General features: G+C 43.7%; 1 protein-coding gene across 2 annotated transcripts in view; it reads right to left on the bottom strand.

Moving 5' to 3' along the window:
* Nucleotides 1-1,670: 1,670 nt before the first annotated feature.
* The window catches only part of PPP1R1C (protein phosphatase 1 regulatory inhibitor subunit 1C), a 43,754-nt gene continuing 29,478 nt past the window's right edge, over nt 1,671-15,946 (bottom strand). For both annotated transcript variants that reach the window (XM_083414395.1, XM_083414394.1), the window contains exon 5: nt 1,671-2,894. In XM_083414395.1, the coding sequence (XP_083270521.1) occupies nt 2,880-2,894 (15 nt within the window). In that variant the 3' untranslated portion in view covers nt 1,671-2,879. The remainder of the gene's footprint in view (nt 2,895-15,946) is intronic.

Genomic DNA, 15,946 nt, shown 5'->3' with positions numbered 1-15,946 from the left:
ACAAGCTGCATCTGGCGAGCCAGTGCAGCACACGGAACGCCGTTTACCTTCCCACTGGTAAGCAGTCCCTATTTATCTACTTGTACCTGGAGGTGCTTTCGAACTGCTAGGTTGGCAGGCGCTGGGACCGAACGACAGGAGCGCACCCCGCCGCGGGGATTCGAACTGCCGACCATGCGATCGGCAAGTCCTAGGCGCTGAGGTTTTACCCACAGCGCCACCCTATCCCTAAATTCTTACCTATCCCTAAATTCTCTCTAATCAGTCTCTTATCTCCGATCTCTTGTCAATCTTGTATCTCTTATCAATCTCCTATCTCTTATCTAAACTCTTATCACTCTATTATCTAGGGTTGCCACACGTCCAGAATTTCTCATACATAGCCAGAATACCGCAGGAGGGAGCAGTGTCTGGGTGGAAATTGCTAAAATTGTATGGGGAAATCCGGACATGTTGGCAGTGTCATATTTGGCGATTTCCCTTAAAAATAGCTGGAAAACTTCATTTTTTTGCTCAACAACTTTGGCTAAAAACAAAAAGAAACTCAACAACTTTTGTGTCTAAATTTTCAGTTTTTGAAATATGTATATCCTAACTCTTTTCTCTCATCAATCTGTTACCTCTTAATGACCTTTAATCTTATCCCTTAACAATCACTAATCTTATCTCTTATCTCTTATCAATCTACCATCTCCTATCGATCTCTTATCTCTTATCAAAGACAGCTGGAGACCCAGGTTTGGGAATCCCTGCTCTACTGCATCCAGCTAGTAACCATAGATAGCCCTCTCCTCCTCAAATTTGTCTAATCCCCTTTTAAAGCCCTCTAAGGTTAGTAGCTAGGGACGCGGGTGGCGCTGTGGGTTAAACCACAGAGCCTAGGACTTGCCAATCAGAAGGTCGGCAGTTCGAATCCCTGCGACGGGGTCCCTGCTCCTGTCAACCTAGCAGTTTGAAAGCACATCAAAGTGCAAGTAGATAAATAGGTACCACTCCGGCAGGAAGGTAAACGGCGTTTCCGTGCGCTGCTCTGGTTTGCCAGAGGTGGCTTAGTCATGCTGGCCACATGACCTGGAAGCTGTACGCCGGCTCCCTCGGCCAATAAAGCGAGATGAGGACCGCAACCCCAGAGTCGGCCACGACTGGACCTAATGGTCAGGGGTCCCTTTACCTTTACCTAAGGTTAGTAGCTATCACTTCTATATGTGCTGCGTGAATATGTCCTTCATCTGTCCTGAGTCTTCCAGCATTCAGCTTCATGAGGCCTGTGCTTCATCTCCTCTGTCAGAGGCAGTCTGTCTCTGAATGCCAGCTGCTGGGAAGCACAAGTAGGGAAAGTGCTGCTGTGCACAGATGCTGCTTCCATATTCCCCATAAGATATCAGCTTGGCCCGTGTGAGAACAGAATGCTGGACTAGATGGGCCACTGGCCTGATCCAGCAGACAGGCTCTTCTAGTGTTCCTTTGTGGATGGTCCTGGACTGTGGCTGCTGATGCTTCATTTTCTTCAGAACGAAAAGGGTGAGAAGCTGTCCAGGAAATAGCCCTTTATGGAGGACAGATGGACCAGGTACTGTGTTGAGAGTCAGTGTGGTATAATGGTGAGAGAGTCAGACTAGAACTTGGGTCGACCAGGGTTCAAATCCCCACTCAGCCAGAAAGCTCACAGATGATTTGTTAATTATTTTTATTTGATTTATGCTGCATTTATGCGACGTTCTATTATGTTACTGTTATTTGTTGTTTGCAAGCCGCTTTGAGATTCATCGGAATGAAAAACGGCATAGAAATGCAATAACTCAAACCAAATCGCTTGGTGTGGCCTTGGGCCAGTCATTGCCTCTCAGCATAATCTACCTCACAAGGTTGTTGTGGGGATTAAAGGAGGAGCAGAAAAACTGTGCACCACAGTGAGCTTCTTGGAGAGAAGGTGTGATTAAATAAATAAATAACAAATATTTGGGCGTGGCCACTTATGGAACCCCCAAATTCAATGGCAATGGAATATGTACCTCTCCATTTCCCCTCAAAAAACAATGCCAGATGTCTCAATGCCTACAAGATCAGAAAAGCGGCAACAAAAGCATCCCATTATTAATAAGCCACAGATCAATTAAAACAGCATGAAAACAGCGAGGCAAAACACATAACCTAAAAGCGTATTCATAAAGGCCCAGTCCATAATACTATCCTCAAACAGAAGACCACTAACATTGTTGCCAGACATGATTCAAATGGAAGGCTGTGGCAGATTAAGCCCTGTGGAGGCCCCAGGTAGTCGAAATCTCGGGTGGCCCCCTGTGAGACCCCCTAGTGGGCTAATATTGGCCTAAGAAGGCTTGGTTGTAATTTTCTTTCAAGATCAAATCAATATTATTTTGATTGGTTGTCATGGGGCCCTTAAAAGGCATGCTCTGCCTATTTAGCACAGTTTTGTAGCATTCAAATTTATACTATTTACAGCTGATCTTCTAGACTGCAGCTCACATTCAGAAATTAAACAACGGCAGCACTAAAGGACTTGACATGTTTGCAAACGACATATTTGAAGTCATTAAAAACAAATGCAAGGGGGAAATGGCTAGAAAAGAAATGGAAGAAACCGTTATCTTCAGCTATGAAGTACCACAAGGCAGATTCTGCAAATTGCTGTAAATTCCACCACGAAATCCTCCTGCTGTTGGGTACTGAGGTGAAGACGGGTTTGGGTCAGGAAGACAAGCAATAGAGTTCCACGTTAAGTACAGAAAGTTTAGCAGTTCAGTTATTGACAATGAGGGCTTTCCCACAGATGCTTGGAGCCAGTTAGGGGCTCCATTCCTCATCTCTTTCATTGACTCCTTCATCCTCCTCTGGGAAGGCCACGTCACTCTGGTTTTTTAGATGCTTAATCCCTGTAAATATAAAAGAACCACATTTAAGGCCACATGCAGTCAAATCTAAAATCTTGCCTGTTGCGCTGAAGGAAGAAATCAATCAGTGACAATGTTGCTGTTTTATTAACAACAAGGGTGACAGCTTACAAGAACTTGAACCGTGGGTTTCTATTACATCGGCAAAATAAGGGTCAAACGAAATATGTTGCTCACCGACCCTGCCCACCTCCCACACCCTTGCCAAACCCCCATTCTTTACACCCCATGCAAACCCCCCAACACTCCTTCCATCCCATGAGGGTGAAAGCCTTTCTCCTCCTGATTCCCCTTTCCTCTGCTACTAGCAAAGGGATATATGAGATTGCAGGGAGCTGTGAAGGGATGGGGGCAGTTTGGGGTGAATTGTGGGCAGTGGAGACCATGGTGATGGGGAGTGTGTGAACACCTGCAGGTCTGCCTGGGCCAGCAGCCTTGGGCCTCCTGCCTGTTTGAATCCCAGGTTTCCCTGTTGTGCACACATGCAAAGAGGCAGGCAGCTGGTGGCAGTGGTGACACAGAACATGTGAATGCTGCCTGGGCCACACAGCTGCCCACTCGCTTGCTCTGCCCACATGTGATGCTGGCCTGCCTGCTTTTATTGCTCCTTCCAACCATGATTTTTGTTTAGAGGGGGAGTTGTTGAGCTTAATTTTGGGGGGGGGGGGCGAGAGGACATTATGGGGGGAAGGCTTTTGTTGTGGGGGGAGGCTTCTGCTAAGGGAGGTAGAACCTCAGTTAATTGGCCCATCACCTCCTGGCAAATAGAAGGGGAAGAAATGGAGGCAGTGAGAGATTTTACTTTCTTGGGCTCCGTGATCATTGCAGATGGTGACAGCAGTCACGAAATTAAAAGACGCCTGCTTCTTGGGAGAAAAGCAATGACAAACCTAGACAGCATCTTAAAAAGCAGAGACATAACCTTGCCAACAAAGGTCCGTATACTTAAAGCTATGGTTTTCCCAGTAGTGATGTATGGAAGTGAGAGCTGGACCATAAAGAAGGCTGATCGCCGAAGAATTGATGCTTTTGAATTATGGTGCTGGAGGAGACTCTTGAGAGTCCCATGGACTGCAAGAAGATCCAACCTATCCATTCTTAAAGAAATCAGCCCTGAGTGCTCACTGGAAGGACAGATCGTGAAGCTGAGGCTCCAATACTTTGGCCACCTCATGAGAAGAGAAGACTCCCTGGAAAAGACCCTGATGTTGGGAAATATGGAGGGCACAAGGAGAAGGGGATGGCAGAGGACGAGATGGTTGGACAGTGTTCTCGAAGCTACCAACATGAGTTTGACCAAACTGTGGGAGGCAGTGGAAGACAGGAGTGCCTGGCGTGCTCTGGTCCATGGGGTCACGAAGAGTCAGACACGACTGAACAACTAAATGTCTAAACAACAACAATGCTTTTCAATACTTTTTGAGGATTTGGAGAGCAACTGCCCCACCCCCCTTGGCAATGCCCATGCTTCCACCTGTTGCTGTCATGCTGCAGTTTGCATGGCTGCCTATATCGAAAGCTACACACACAGATATGGGTTACATGATATCATTCTATTCCTACGTCGCCTCCACCCTCCCATTCATTTCCCTGCTATAATTTGAAATGGTCCTCGGGTTGCTGGCTCCGAGGGTGTTGTGTTCTGCTCACACCCTTTGTCTGCTTTCAAGTCACTCTCTTCATGCTTGGCTACACCTTTTGTGTTCAACTAAGCTTGCCTTCCTCATTACTGAGTTGAGATCTCTATGGCCAGGCTGAGTTCCCCCCTCTGAATCTCTGCTTTTGTCTGCCGGTGTTTCTCCTCTCCTGCCATCTGTCTGATAGTAAGGCTCATCTATTTCTCCTCATAATGTAGCAGTGATTTCCCTGGGTCTGTATTTCTTTTTTTACCCGACAGAAATCAGTTTGTACCCTTCAGTTCACCTGCTCCAGAGTTGCCTTCCGTCCCTTGATGTCACAATGCGAGGAAACATGCATACATATTTGACTCTTATTTTTGTCTTCCTTCTAAAGTTTGCTGTTTTCTCCTTTCTCCTTTCCCTCAAAGGCTCTGATTTCACTGCAGGTAATTTAATTCAATTAATGTTGACGAAGAAAGCCTGAATGCCAAGCCATTTTCAGTAAGCATGTACTAATACGCTTTGAACTGGTAATGCATTTTAGATTAAATCATCGCCTCAAAGCTTATTTGCAGATTCAGGATAAATTATCTGTGCAAATGAGGCAACTTTCTGACATTTCCACAGTCACATCATGAAAATCTCCTGTGGGGAAATGAAAACTTGACATCTGGTTTAATCCATCCAAGCAAAGTAGAAGAAATTTGAAAGCAGATACGTATTCAACAAGGTTCCACAACTTTGAAAAATACTTGTGGGGGATTCAAACATTTAACATGCATCCATGTCATGGGTCAATTTAATAAATTCAAGTTGTCCATTTAGAATAATAGAATTGCAGAGTTGCCAGGGACTTCAAAAAGACCATCTACTCCAACTCTAATGATGCAGGAAATCCAGTTCTGCAACATCCCTGATAGGTTGCTATCCATTTAATGCACTCTAAAGAATATGTCCACCTTCTTCTAAGCTTGTATCACTAAGGAAATCTTCCTTCTGTTTAGTCAAAATCCCTCTTTTTGTCACTTGAACCCATTGGTTCAGGCCCAGCATCAGAAGACAAATTATCTCCATTATCTCTGTGATAAGCCTTTCATCTATGTGAAGATGGCTACAGTACTGCATCTATTCTGCAGGCTAAATGTACCCAATTCCTTCAATCTTTCCTCATGAATTTAGTTTTCAAGCCCTTCACCTTCTTTACTGACCTCCACCTGACACTGTCCATACGATACACCTCTTGTTAGATGCAGATGATTTGATCTAAAGATTTATTATTGGTTGCCAGAGTTCTAATACACATATGGAGCTACCCTGCTTATCATTCATTTCAATGGAAGAAGTGTGCGCATTGCATATGGGGGTCTACTCCCTCCATCAAAATGAATGGGACAAGCCACACCTACAAGAGCACATAGAAAGCTCTAAGTTGTGATATATATAATGCGGAAGGTCATGGCTAAAGTTAACTCAGATTCTGCCTTATTGTAGATGTTGTATTTCCTTTTGATGATGCAGTTTCTAGCGCAGGTGTAGATGAAGGTAAATGGGTACTGGTGATGAGAGATATGTTCCTGCCCTTTTGGTCTATGAGCTGATCTTCAAAATCACAAGAATCCCACTGATCCTGGGATTGCACAACACCAACATGAACCCGGGCGATTTCATGCTCTCCACATTTCAAAAGCTTTCCACATCTAGAATCCTAGTTAATTGGTGGTGAGACTACAGCTGATGCATGAGTATGTAAACACTGTGGATGGGGCACAGCCATCCTAAGAGATTGAACTGTACTTGTGCTATATTTATACGTTATGCATATAAAGGTACCATTCAACTGGTAAATTGGAGCAAGCTTCTGATGCTGGTGCCTCATAGACAACAGATCCCAAGGCTGCTGGCTGAAAGCCAATGGGACATGCCTCTGGTTGCCCCGAGTTAGCAAAACCTGAGGCAGGGACCCTCACAGGTGTTGTTCCCTAAATTTGACTCACCAGAGGAATTGAGTGGTTTCCATGCTACTAAAGGAAGTGGGACAAACAGGATTCCACAGAAAAACAAGGAAGTGCTTTTTTATGCAGGCCATGGGGCTGGCCCTCACCTTTAGGCCAAGGGGTTCAAGCCTGGGGAAATGGACAGGAAGAAGCGGCTTATGAGACAGCAATTCACCTCCAGCCTTTGGAGCTATCCGTGGTGCTGTAAAACCGCTGAACTGGCTTGTCCCCTCATGAGTACCTGGTGCAGATAAGGCGAGAACAGTACCCTCCAGGGACAACCCTGATTTAGAGAAGCCATCCCAGTTTCTGATTTGATCCCAGAATGTCCCGCTTTGCCTTATGATGTTCCCGTTTTCATTGGAGAAATGTTGGAGGATATGGAGTTATCCGACCCCCGAGCCGTCTGAAGGCAATCCTGTATAGGAAAGCTTTTTTAATGTTTAATGTTTTATTGTGTTTTTATATATGTTGGAAGCTGTCCAGAGTGCTGGGGCAACCCAATAAGATGTGCGGGATGTAATTATCACGATGGAATGGGACATCCCTGTTTTCATTGGAGAAATGTTAGAGGGTATGTGAGAACAAAGCATGTACAGAGACATTACCTACATTAATGTACAGAGACATTACCTACATTAATGAGCAAAAGTGGGGGACTTTTTAGGGGAATTGGGTCAAGGCTATATGGGAATCAGAGCTGATTGTGGGCCAGGCTCATATATGCAAGTGTTAATTTTATCATGTACAAAAGCACTTCTCTTCTTCATACATAGGGTTGGATCCAGAGCACCACTGGTTTGAGGAAGATGACTTTATCCAATTCCTTCTCCCCTTGCAGCCCCCCAGGGCTAACTTGCACTCTAGCCATCTTCAGGCATTGTTTTGTAGAGTTATTTAAAGTGGGGTAGATGGGCCAAGTGCAATAGCTCCATTTCACCATTGTCAGGATGGAAAGTGCCTGAAATAGTGACACAGAGAAAATAGAGGCAGTGTGCCTCATCCCTGCCTCCATGTTAATTAATGCCCTGCTCAGCGCCTGAGGGCCCCAGACCTGCCACTCAACACTTGGCCCAGGGCGGGGCCTGACAGGCCTATAATAACTGTTGTTGTTGCTGCTGCTGCTGGCCAGAGAGGGCTCCGTTTTCTTTTCTTTTTCTTTTTTGTTTAAATTGCTGTTATTTTTTACCTATGTCATTTCAAACTGTGATATTAATGCCGTGTTCTTAGTTTTAGATTTTGATTTATGTGGAAATTGCTTCCCATTTGGTTGTGTATTTTTTTGATGAGGTTTATTTATTGTTTATGACTTTTGTAATTATGTAAATTTTGTTATGCTGTAAGCTGCCTTGAGAATTGTTTTTTTTAACTGCGGAAAGGCGGCATACAAATAAAAAAATGATGAAATGGTGATGATAATGCCAACATGCTAAACAGAGGAATTCTGTTCCAGAGAGCTGGGGGTGGGTATCTTGTGTGGCAATGTGGGAGGTGGTGCTGGAAACACTGGAGGGGGGTGGGGAATAATCAAGCGCAGCTTCCCTTTTCTTCCACCAGCAGGATTCCCCCACTGGATCAGATGTCTTTCCATGGACACAAGGAGCCTTTTTGTCCATGCAAGGTGATATCTGGATCCAACCCATTGTCTAAAAACAGATGGCAAAGTTCTTGCTGTTTTGCTCTCCAGAGTGTTGAATGTGAGATGAGATGGGTGCTCATGATCTTAGTTGTTTCAGTGTTTGTAGACGGTCCTAAGTGTTTCAAAAATAAGAGTCAATAGTTGGGTGGATAGTTGTGTGTTTGTGTGTGGTGGCGCTGTGGTCTAAACCACTGAGCCTCTTGAGGTTGCTCAAAAAAGACATCCAGCTAGCACATTCTTCTGTTACCTACCATACTTAAAAACTTTAGGCCTCCTCAAACCTATTCAGGCCTTTGGTATCAATTAAGAGTATGCTATTCACAGTGAAGCTGGATGCTCCAGCACTGGGAGCAGAGAGCAGACAGGGGCGTGACGTGTGTCCCAGGGGCGTGGGATGCCACCCATGGGGGTGTGGTGCCTGCACAGTGTGGGTGTGTGGCGCGTGTCCAGGGGGCAGCCGTGATGGTACCCCCCTCCCCGATGGTGCCGGGGGCGCTGTCTTTCCTCTGCCCCCCCTTTCCTCTGCCAGTGGCTATTCATTAAAGTTTATGTGAAGCCCATCTGTGAGTAACACTGTTGCTGAGAAATAATATAACATAAAAGGAGAAAGACATCTTTACTTAAAATATCAAGTGGGAGGGGGGAAAATCAAACCCTAATTTCTTGTTCTTTACAATTTGACATACAAATGTCAAAGAAGTCCATCTGTCCAGATTCATGTCCTATTTATGCTGCTTTGTTCAGATACTATTATGGGATGCACATTCCCAGCTCTGTACAGAGAGATGGACATCTCCATCTGCTTATGGGAATGTTATATCTATGCTTATGCACACAATGGAAAAAACATAGCCTGGGACATTGGCCCTGATTAATCAAATCTCCTTAGATAAAGCATTTTAAAATTTCAACCTTGCTATATTAAGGTTTGCCATGAAACAGTTTAAAGGGTCAGGCAGTGCCAGGTCAGTAAGTCAAGCAAGAGAAAGGAAAATGTTGATCTCTCAAGGGTCTATTTTTATCCATATTCTTGATTTCTTCTTAAAATAATCATCCTTGTCTATATGTGCAACTTATTCTGGGAGGGCCAAGTTTCTGCAGCAGGCTAGGTGGGTGGTAGGTTTCTGCATTACTGCTTATGTTTGAGCAAAACTGATCAGTGTTTATATCTGTCATTCTTCCAGATTTGCATTGCTTAGTTTAAAAAATATATATTTTTATTACAAATAAAGGTAATACACATACATATTAGATGATACTGAAAGAGTCTTAAGTAGCTTTTTAAAAGACCTATGTATTTTCTTAACTATTTGTAATTGCACTTTTGAAGCAAGAGAACGGGAACCCAGAAAAAAATTTCAGCATTTGAAACTCTCAGTTGTTTAGGTTACCTGGGGAACTATGAGCTCATTTGGGTGTATCAGTTTCTTGTTATCAAAATGAGCTTAGCTGTTAACTGGGTTTGTGCTTTCTCCCTCCTTCAGTGCTGATGTTGTTCACTGTTTCCTCCAAACCCAAGCAAATTAAGGTTTGCCTTAGCTACAGTTCAAAAGAGCAAGCCAACTTCAAACCTTGGTATATGAAGCTGGTTTGTTTTAACTAGACATAGATATATTTAGCCACAGTTTAGGGTTTGGGTGTAAAGCTAAACTGTGGTTAATCAGAAACAGAAGCAAAAGCTCATGGCTGCTCTGGAGGAGTGGGAGGGAGGGAGTGTGTGAGGGAAAGGTTTGACCAGGCTTGTTCCTGTAACAATAAACCCTACATCAGAAAGCAGCCTGTGCACAACCCCTTCGACTCCATAGAGAGAAAAGCCAAGAAATAAATTAGTAGCAATGAACTAATCATTGCCCTCCAATTTTCCTACTTTCCTACTGAAAGCACAGATACGGAGTTACAACTCAGAGTCAATGAGCCACTGTTTACACTGTCACCGCTCATCAGCCATGAAAACAGTAAAAGGCTGTGTTCAAAATAGTTGGCTGCTTTCCAGTTTATTATTTCATATCACACGACTTCCATTCCCTTTTCCCTTTTCCACATTTAAAAGTTGCAAACAACAGCATTGGCTCAAGATCAGTGCAGAGAGATGTTTCCTCCACACAACTGTGCTGTCACATCACTGCCTCCCCCCACCCCCGACTGAACAAAGCATGCTTTGAATGGGAGGCTGATTTCGCTAGTGTAGAATCGCACCCTGTAGAAATCTTCTGCTGACAGCATCCCCCCAAAATGTAAGCAGCTTTTGTAGTTCCAGGCAAGCCTCACTAGCATGTAAACATTTCAGATTTGCTGATTCCTTAAGTCTCTCCCTAGTCTCCGACTAGAACTTGTCAGCCAAATCAAAAGGCTTCAGATGAAGAGCAGAAGTCCCTAGAGGTCAATTCGACGACCACAGTTTCGGTCTCCAATCATCACAGTTTATCTTCTTCTTTTGTAAAATAGCAAAATAATAAAATAAAATAATGGTTTATATACTGAAAGGAAGGTGGTGTTTCTGAAGTGATGTTTCAGCTTCTGCAAAAGCTTTGGGTGGGCTTCTCTTAGCAAGGGAAGGGAGAGGGAGAGAAAGCCTAGTTTATGTGTAATTAAGTTTGGCACAGTTGCGTCAGGGACTGGCTGGATGTGAAAGAATGGTGGGAGCCACCCACCCAAGAACCTACCGTGGAGGACACAGAAGATGACGACTTAGATCCCAGATCATGGTGGTGGTGGTGGGATGCTGAAGAGCAGTCTAGGGAAGGAATGAGCTGGGAGGCGCTAGAAACAGGGGGTTCGAGGAATCAAGGTGGGGATCAGGAGAAGGAAGGCCTTCCAGGACAGGTTAGAGGCTGAGAGTCACAGTGGGAGTGCAGACTCAGACACAGAGGAGTTAGAGGTTGACTTTTCTACCCAGCGGCAGGGAAGTCTTGGTCCTGCTGGCTCTCCTCCCCCTCTTACACCCCACTCGAGGAGAGTCCTGTACGTAGCTGAGCAATAGGGCAGGCAGGACCAGAGGAGGAGGTGACCAGCCCCTCAATGCAGGCTTTGTCTGGTTTGGGAAGGATCCAGAGTGAGAGGCTAGAGGGGGAAGGGGGGGCTAGTGGTCAGTTTCAGCAATGTCTTAGCTGGTTTAAGATGAACCAGAGGACTGTGGCGATCACACAGGGTCCCCAGATGTTTCACCATCTATTGATCTCTATGCCACCACTTTATTTCTCACTGCCACCACCCAGGCCCTACCTGGGAAATTCCTGAGTCCAGTCAGGGTTAAATTGGAACATAAACGCCTGTGTATTTATTGCAGTTTAACAAGTGTGTGGTTTCATAAACGGTCTCAGTCAATTACAATCATGGGGTGCCTATCCAGACCTATGACTTCCGCTACCTGCTCTCACTCACTAAACCACCTCTCAGATATTTACTTGTCTTCCTGGTTCCTAACTGTTCCTGACTCAGCTTATTTCGCTACACTAACTCAACCTACCCACAGACTCTATCCCAATTCACTCCCACTCCAACCAACCAACCAACCAACTCCCAACGAACTCTCCCTCATCCCCTCCCAGAATTGGTTTTATAGTCCCTCTGACTCCACCCCCTGGGTTCTGATTGGGCAACCTGTTTAACTATTTCACCTCCAGCACTCTCATATGTTAACGTCACAAACACAAAGCTAATTGCATTCTATGCCTCCTGTGTTTCCCTGTCCTGTGGTTCACATGTTGTCACATAAGAACGTAAGGAGCTGCCCGATAGCTCCTTCAGACTATTTGGTCAATCTATTCCAGGACTGTTTATTCTGACTGGCTGTAGCTCTCCGGAATCCACAGCTATCATACTAACAATGTAATAATAATTTTATTATTTATATGCTGCCCATCTGACTGGGTTGTCCCAGTCACTCTGGGTGGCTCCCACCAAAATATAAAAAAACACATGGCTTGCTTCAACCTGAAGAGTGGAAGGGGATAGTTTACTGCCTACCAGAAGATGAGTGCAACGACAAACTTCTTATGCAACTGTTGAGGTGGAAAAGAAAGAGATGAGAAAAGGGCTGAGGACTGGAAAAACGAAGGTACTAAAAAATAACTAATGTTGTGATCCTATTGACCCTGGGAGAGCATCCTAGAACCATAAAGGTAAAGGGACCCTGACCATTAGGTCCAGTCGTGGACGACTCTGGGGTTGCAGCACTCATCTCGCTTTATTGGCCGAGGGAGCCGGCATACAGCTTCCGGGTCATGTGGCCAGCATGACTAAGCCGCTTCTGGTGAAGCAGACCAGCACACGGAAACGCCGTTTACCTTCCCGCTGGAGCGGTACCTATTTATCTACTTGCACTTTGAGGTGCTTTCGAACTGCTAGGTTGGCAGGAGCAGGGACCGAGCAATGGGAGCTCACCCCGTCACAGGGATTTGAACCGCCGACCTTCTGATTGGCAAGTCCTAGGCGCTGTGGTTTAACCCACAGTGCCACCAGATCAGGAGAGAGAACACTCCAAACTTGGTGAGGGAGATCTGATGTTGCAATACCCCTCCTTGCCACCATGGGAATGCCTAGGTTCCTGGCCCTATGGATCTTGGAGCCCCAATGTTTGTAGAGTAAAAGAGGGCATATGCTGGTGTCTATTGGAAAAGGACCAGAAAAAAGGTTGGAGTCAAAGAATTCAATGACCCGGGAGAATCGCCCCCTAAATATGGTTTGCAGGTGAATGAAGAGAGTTGAATGCAGAAAATAACATTGTTTCGTAGATTTGTTTGTTCCTTTAAAAGGTACCAGGGGAATCAAATGATATAAATCAAGGCTGACAGATCTCAGAAATCACCCCACGAGTGCAGTAAAACAACCCTCTGCCTTTTTTACCAGCCTGCCAAAAATAACAGCCACCATTGTTCTCTTTTATTTCTCCCTATAAAGCGTCCTTCCCAAAGATATATTTGCAGAGCCACTTGCAATAAACAGCAATGTCAAAAAATAAATGTATACAGTCAACATAAATAAAGTGAGGATCATTCCATTCCCGTGGTGGAAACCAAATATTTATCTCAACCCATGCTTGTATATCTGCCTGGGTTTTGGGTGGGAAGGGAGGCATGAAAAAAATCCCACGTACATTTATGGAAGAGGACTTATTTTAAAAACATGGGATTTGGGGTTTTGCTATGTTTGTACTCAACACAATAGGGCAACAGAGGGTGAGTAAATTAATTCCCATGTGAGCCAGAGGAGGAAATGTCATGGAAATCTCTCTCTGTGTGTGTGTGTGTCCATGCTCATGGGGGACATTTCTGTCTGGACAATTCAATGAATACTGTAACATGTAGGGAAGCCTGGACAACAAGCCAGAAGCTGCCCTGATTTATCCCACATACACGTCATAAATTGCAAAGGTGTCGAGTCCATGGCAAATCATATCTTGGGTGGGTTTTTTTTTTTTTTTTTTTGCATATCTTTTTTATTAAATCTTTTAAATGATGCAACAAGATAAAAAAACTAATCTGTACAAAAACAAAAGAAGAAAAACCCACACAGAGAGAAAGGGGATGATGACCTTTCTGTTGTGCTACTGTGTACCCTGTGCTTTTCTTGTGGCGACCATTTTTTAATTTTTGAGGGGTGGGGCAAAGTGTCTCTTAAGTGCAGTGGAAGCTCTTTTTTGAAGTTTTATATTTATATTTTTCAAATTTATACATTTCATGAATTTTGCAATCTCTTTAACATTTCAAAATCTGACTTCCTTCCCCCTCGTTCGGCGGTTCCCTAATTTTATTTTTTCATATCTTCTGCATATCCAAATTAATTTACCTTATTCATTTAATTATCTACTGTAAATGTATACTCTTATAAAACTGCAGGTTATTGCAACAATCCTGCTAATGTTTTTATTTGTTTACAATTTATCTGTAGATATTCGATAAACCATTTCCGTTCTTTTATAAAGAGTTTGTTATCTGGATTTCTCATTCTTCCAGTAAGTTTCGCCATTTCTGCATATTCCATAAGTTTTTGTATCCATTCTTCCTTTACTTGGGACTTGCTTCTTTTGCTTCCTTTACTTGCTTCTTTCCATTTTGGGGCAAGTTCAGCAGAAGTTCGACTTGTGTTATCTTTAGGTGTTTTTTTTTAAATGTCCACAGGCACATGTCACTCACATTTAAAGCAGATCTGATGAAAGATCCTTCAGTCAACAAAGGTTTGGGTTCTTTTTGTGTTGGGGGCGGGAAGGAGAGCAGAAATCATACTTCCTGTGCAATCCCCCTGTCAATCAATGTAGTATACTTGGGATATGGGCTGCAATCTTAAACCTCGCTTAAGCAGAAAGCAAATTCACATATGAGCTCTCAGTTGCTGCCATGTCGCTTCCACGTGGCCACTCTGCTACTGGGCTGAGCAGCACTATAGAGCGCTGGGCTTGCAGGAGGAGTGGCAGATTAAATTAATGGACTATGCTGAAATGGCAAAACTTACTGGAGCAATAAGAAGCCAAGCGGAAAAGTACTTTATTAAATAATGGGGGAATATATGTGGAAAATCTGAAAAGTTCTTGTCCACGTGTACGTTCATTAGCAGGATTAACTTAAAGCCAAGCAGTTAAAATTAATGTTAACGGAAAACTAGGGAGTAATTAATAATTGGAATAATGAGGGAAATGCAGTGCTAAGAATTAAAAAATACAAGAAACCACAAAAGGGGTGTGATGGGGAAGTCTAAATATATGTTTGTTGGGAAAATATTGGATTTGTATGTTTTTAAAAAGAATAAGAAACTGAAATATATATATATATATATATATATATATATATATATATATGTGCTGGACTTGCATCTGGGGAAACTGAAAATCCCACTTCGACTCTCAATGAAGTCAAATCTCTCATGTCTGTCTCTTTCTTTAGTCCATTGGGCTATCAAGAGGCAGGAACTGGAAGTGCAAAAACACACCTCTCAGATCCACTAGAGGGAGCCTTGTTACTAATAACAAGTTGCTTCGAAACCAAGCAGCGAGAATCCATTTTAAGAGTACTTGAGTGCTGTCATATTGATAGCAATGAAACAGAAAGTAATCTTGAAGCCTGAGCTCCTATATTTAACAAAACATTTTATCAGCTGTGTAAGTATCCTCTCTGCTCAGAGTACATCCACATAGAGCATAGAACTGGGGCAACTGCTGAATTTCCTACACCTAATAAGCAATCGGTGAAAACGCCGCATATTGATAAAAACAGTAACTTCTCAGTTGACATTAAATAGCAGCTGATAAACCTTTCAATTACTTCAGACTTTCCCACCCACTATTTTAAACACAAAGTTTCTCGCTGGCTTTATTTTGTCAGCTTAAATCAGCAATCCAATTCAAACCCGACAGAATGAATTCAGTCCAAAGAACTTATTCCACTCACGAAGGTGTACCTCCGTTCAGGAAGAGAAATGATTAAATTCAACTCAGTGTATGTTATCTCCACAATATCCCCCGAGTTAGCTTTAATCCACAGATTTGTGAATTTTTGTATCTACTGCTAGAATTACACCCGGTTCTTTATCAATTCAAGGACATACTGCCAAGGTGACCTCTGCCTCTGAAGGGAATCCTTTTGTTATTTGATGATGGCTGCAACTGACGCAAATTATTTCCTGGTTGGACAGAAGGCAACAGGTTTGGGATTGTGCAAGCATCCTGCTAACCTAAGTCCATTGGTCCATCTCACTCATTATTGTCTACACTGACTGGTAGAAGGTCTTCAGAGTTTCAGACAAGAAGTATTCTCAGCCCTACCTACAGAGACCATGGATTGAACCTGG

This window comes from Podarcis tiliguerta (genome assembly GCF_965153285.1).
Source record: "Podarcis tiliguerta genome assembly, chromosome: 1".
Taxonomy (NCBI): Eukaryota; Metazoa; Chordata; class Lepidosauria; order Squamata; family Lacertidae; genus Podarcis; species Podarcis tiliguerta.
The sequence above is the reverse complement of the archived record's forward strand: the minus strand, read 5'-3'. Positions and strand labels throughout refer to the sequence as shown.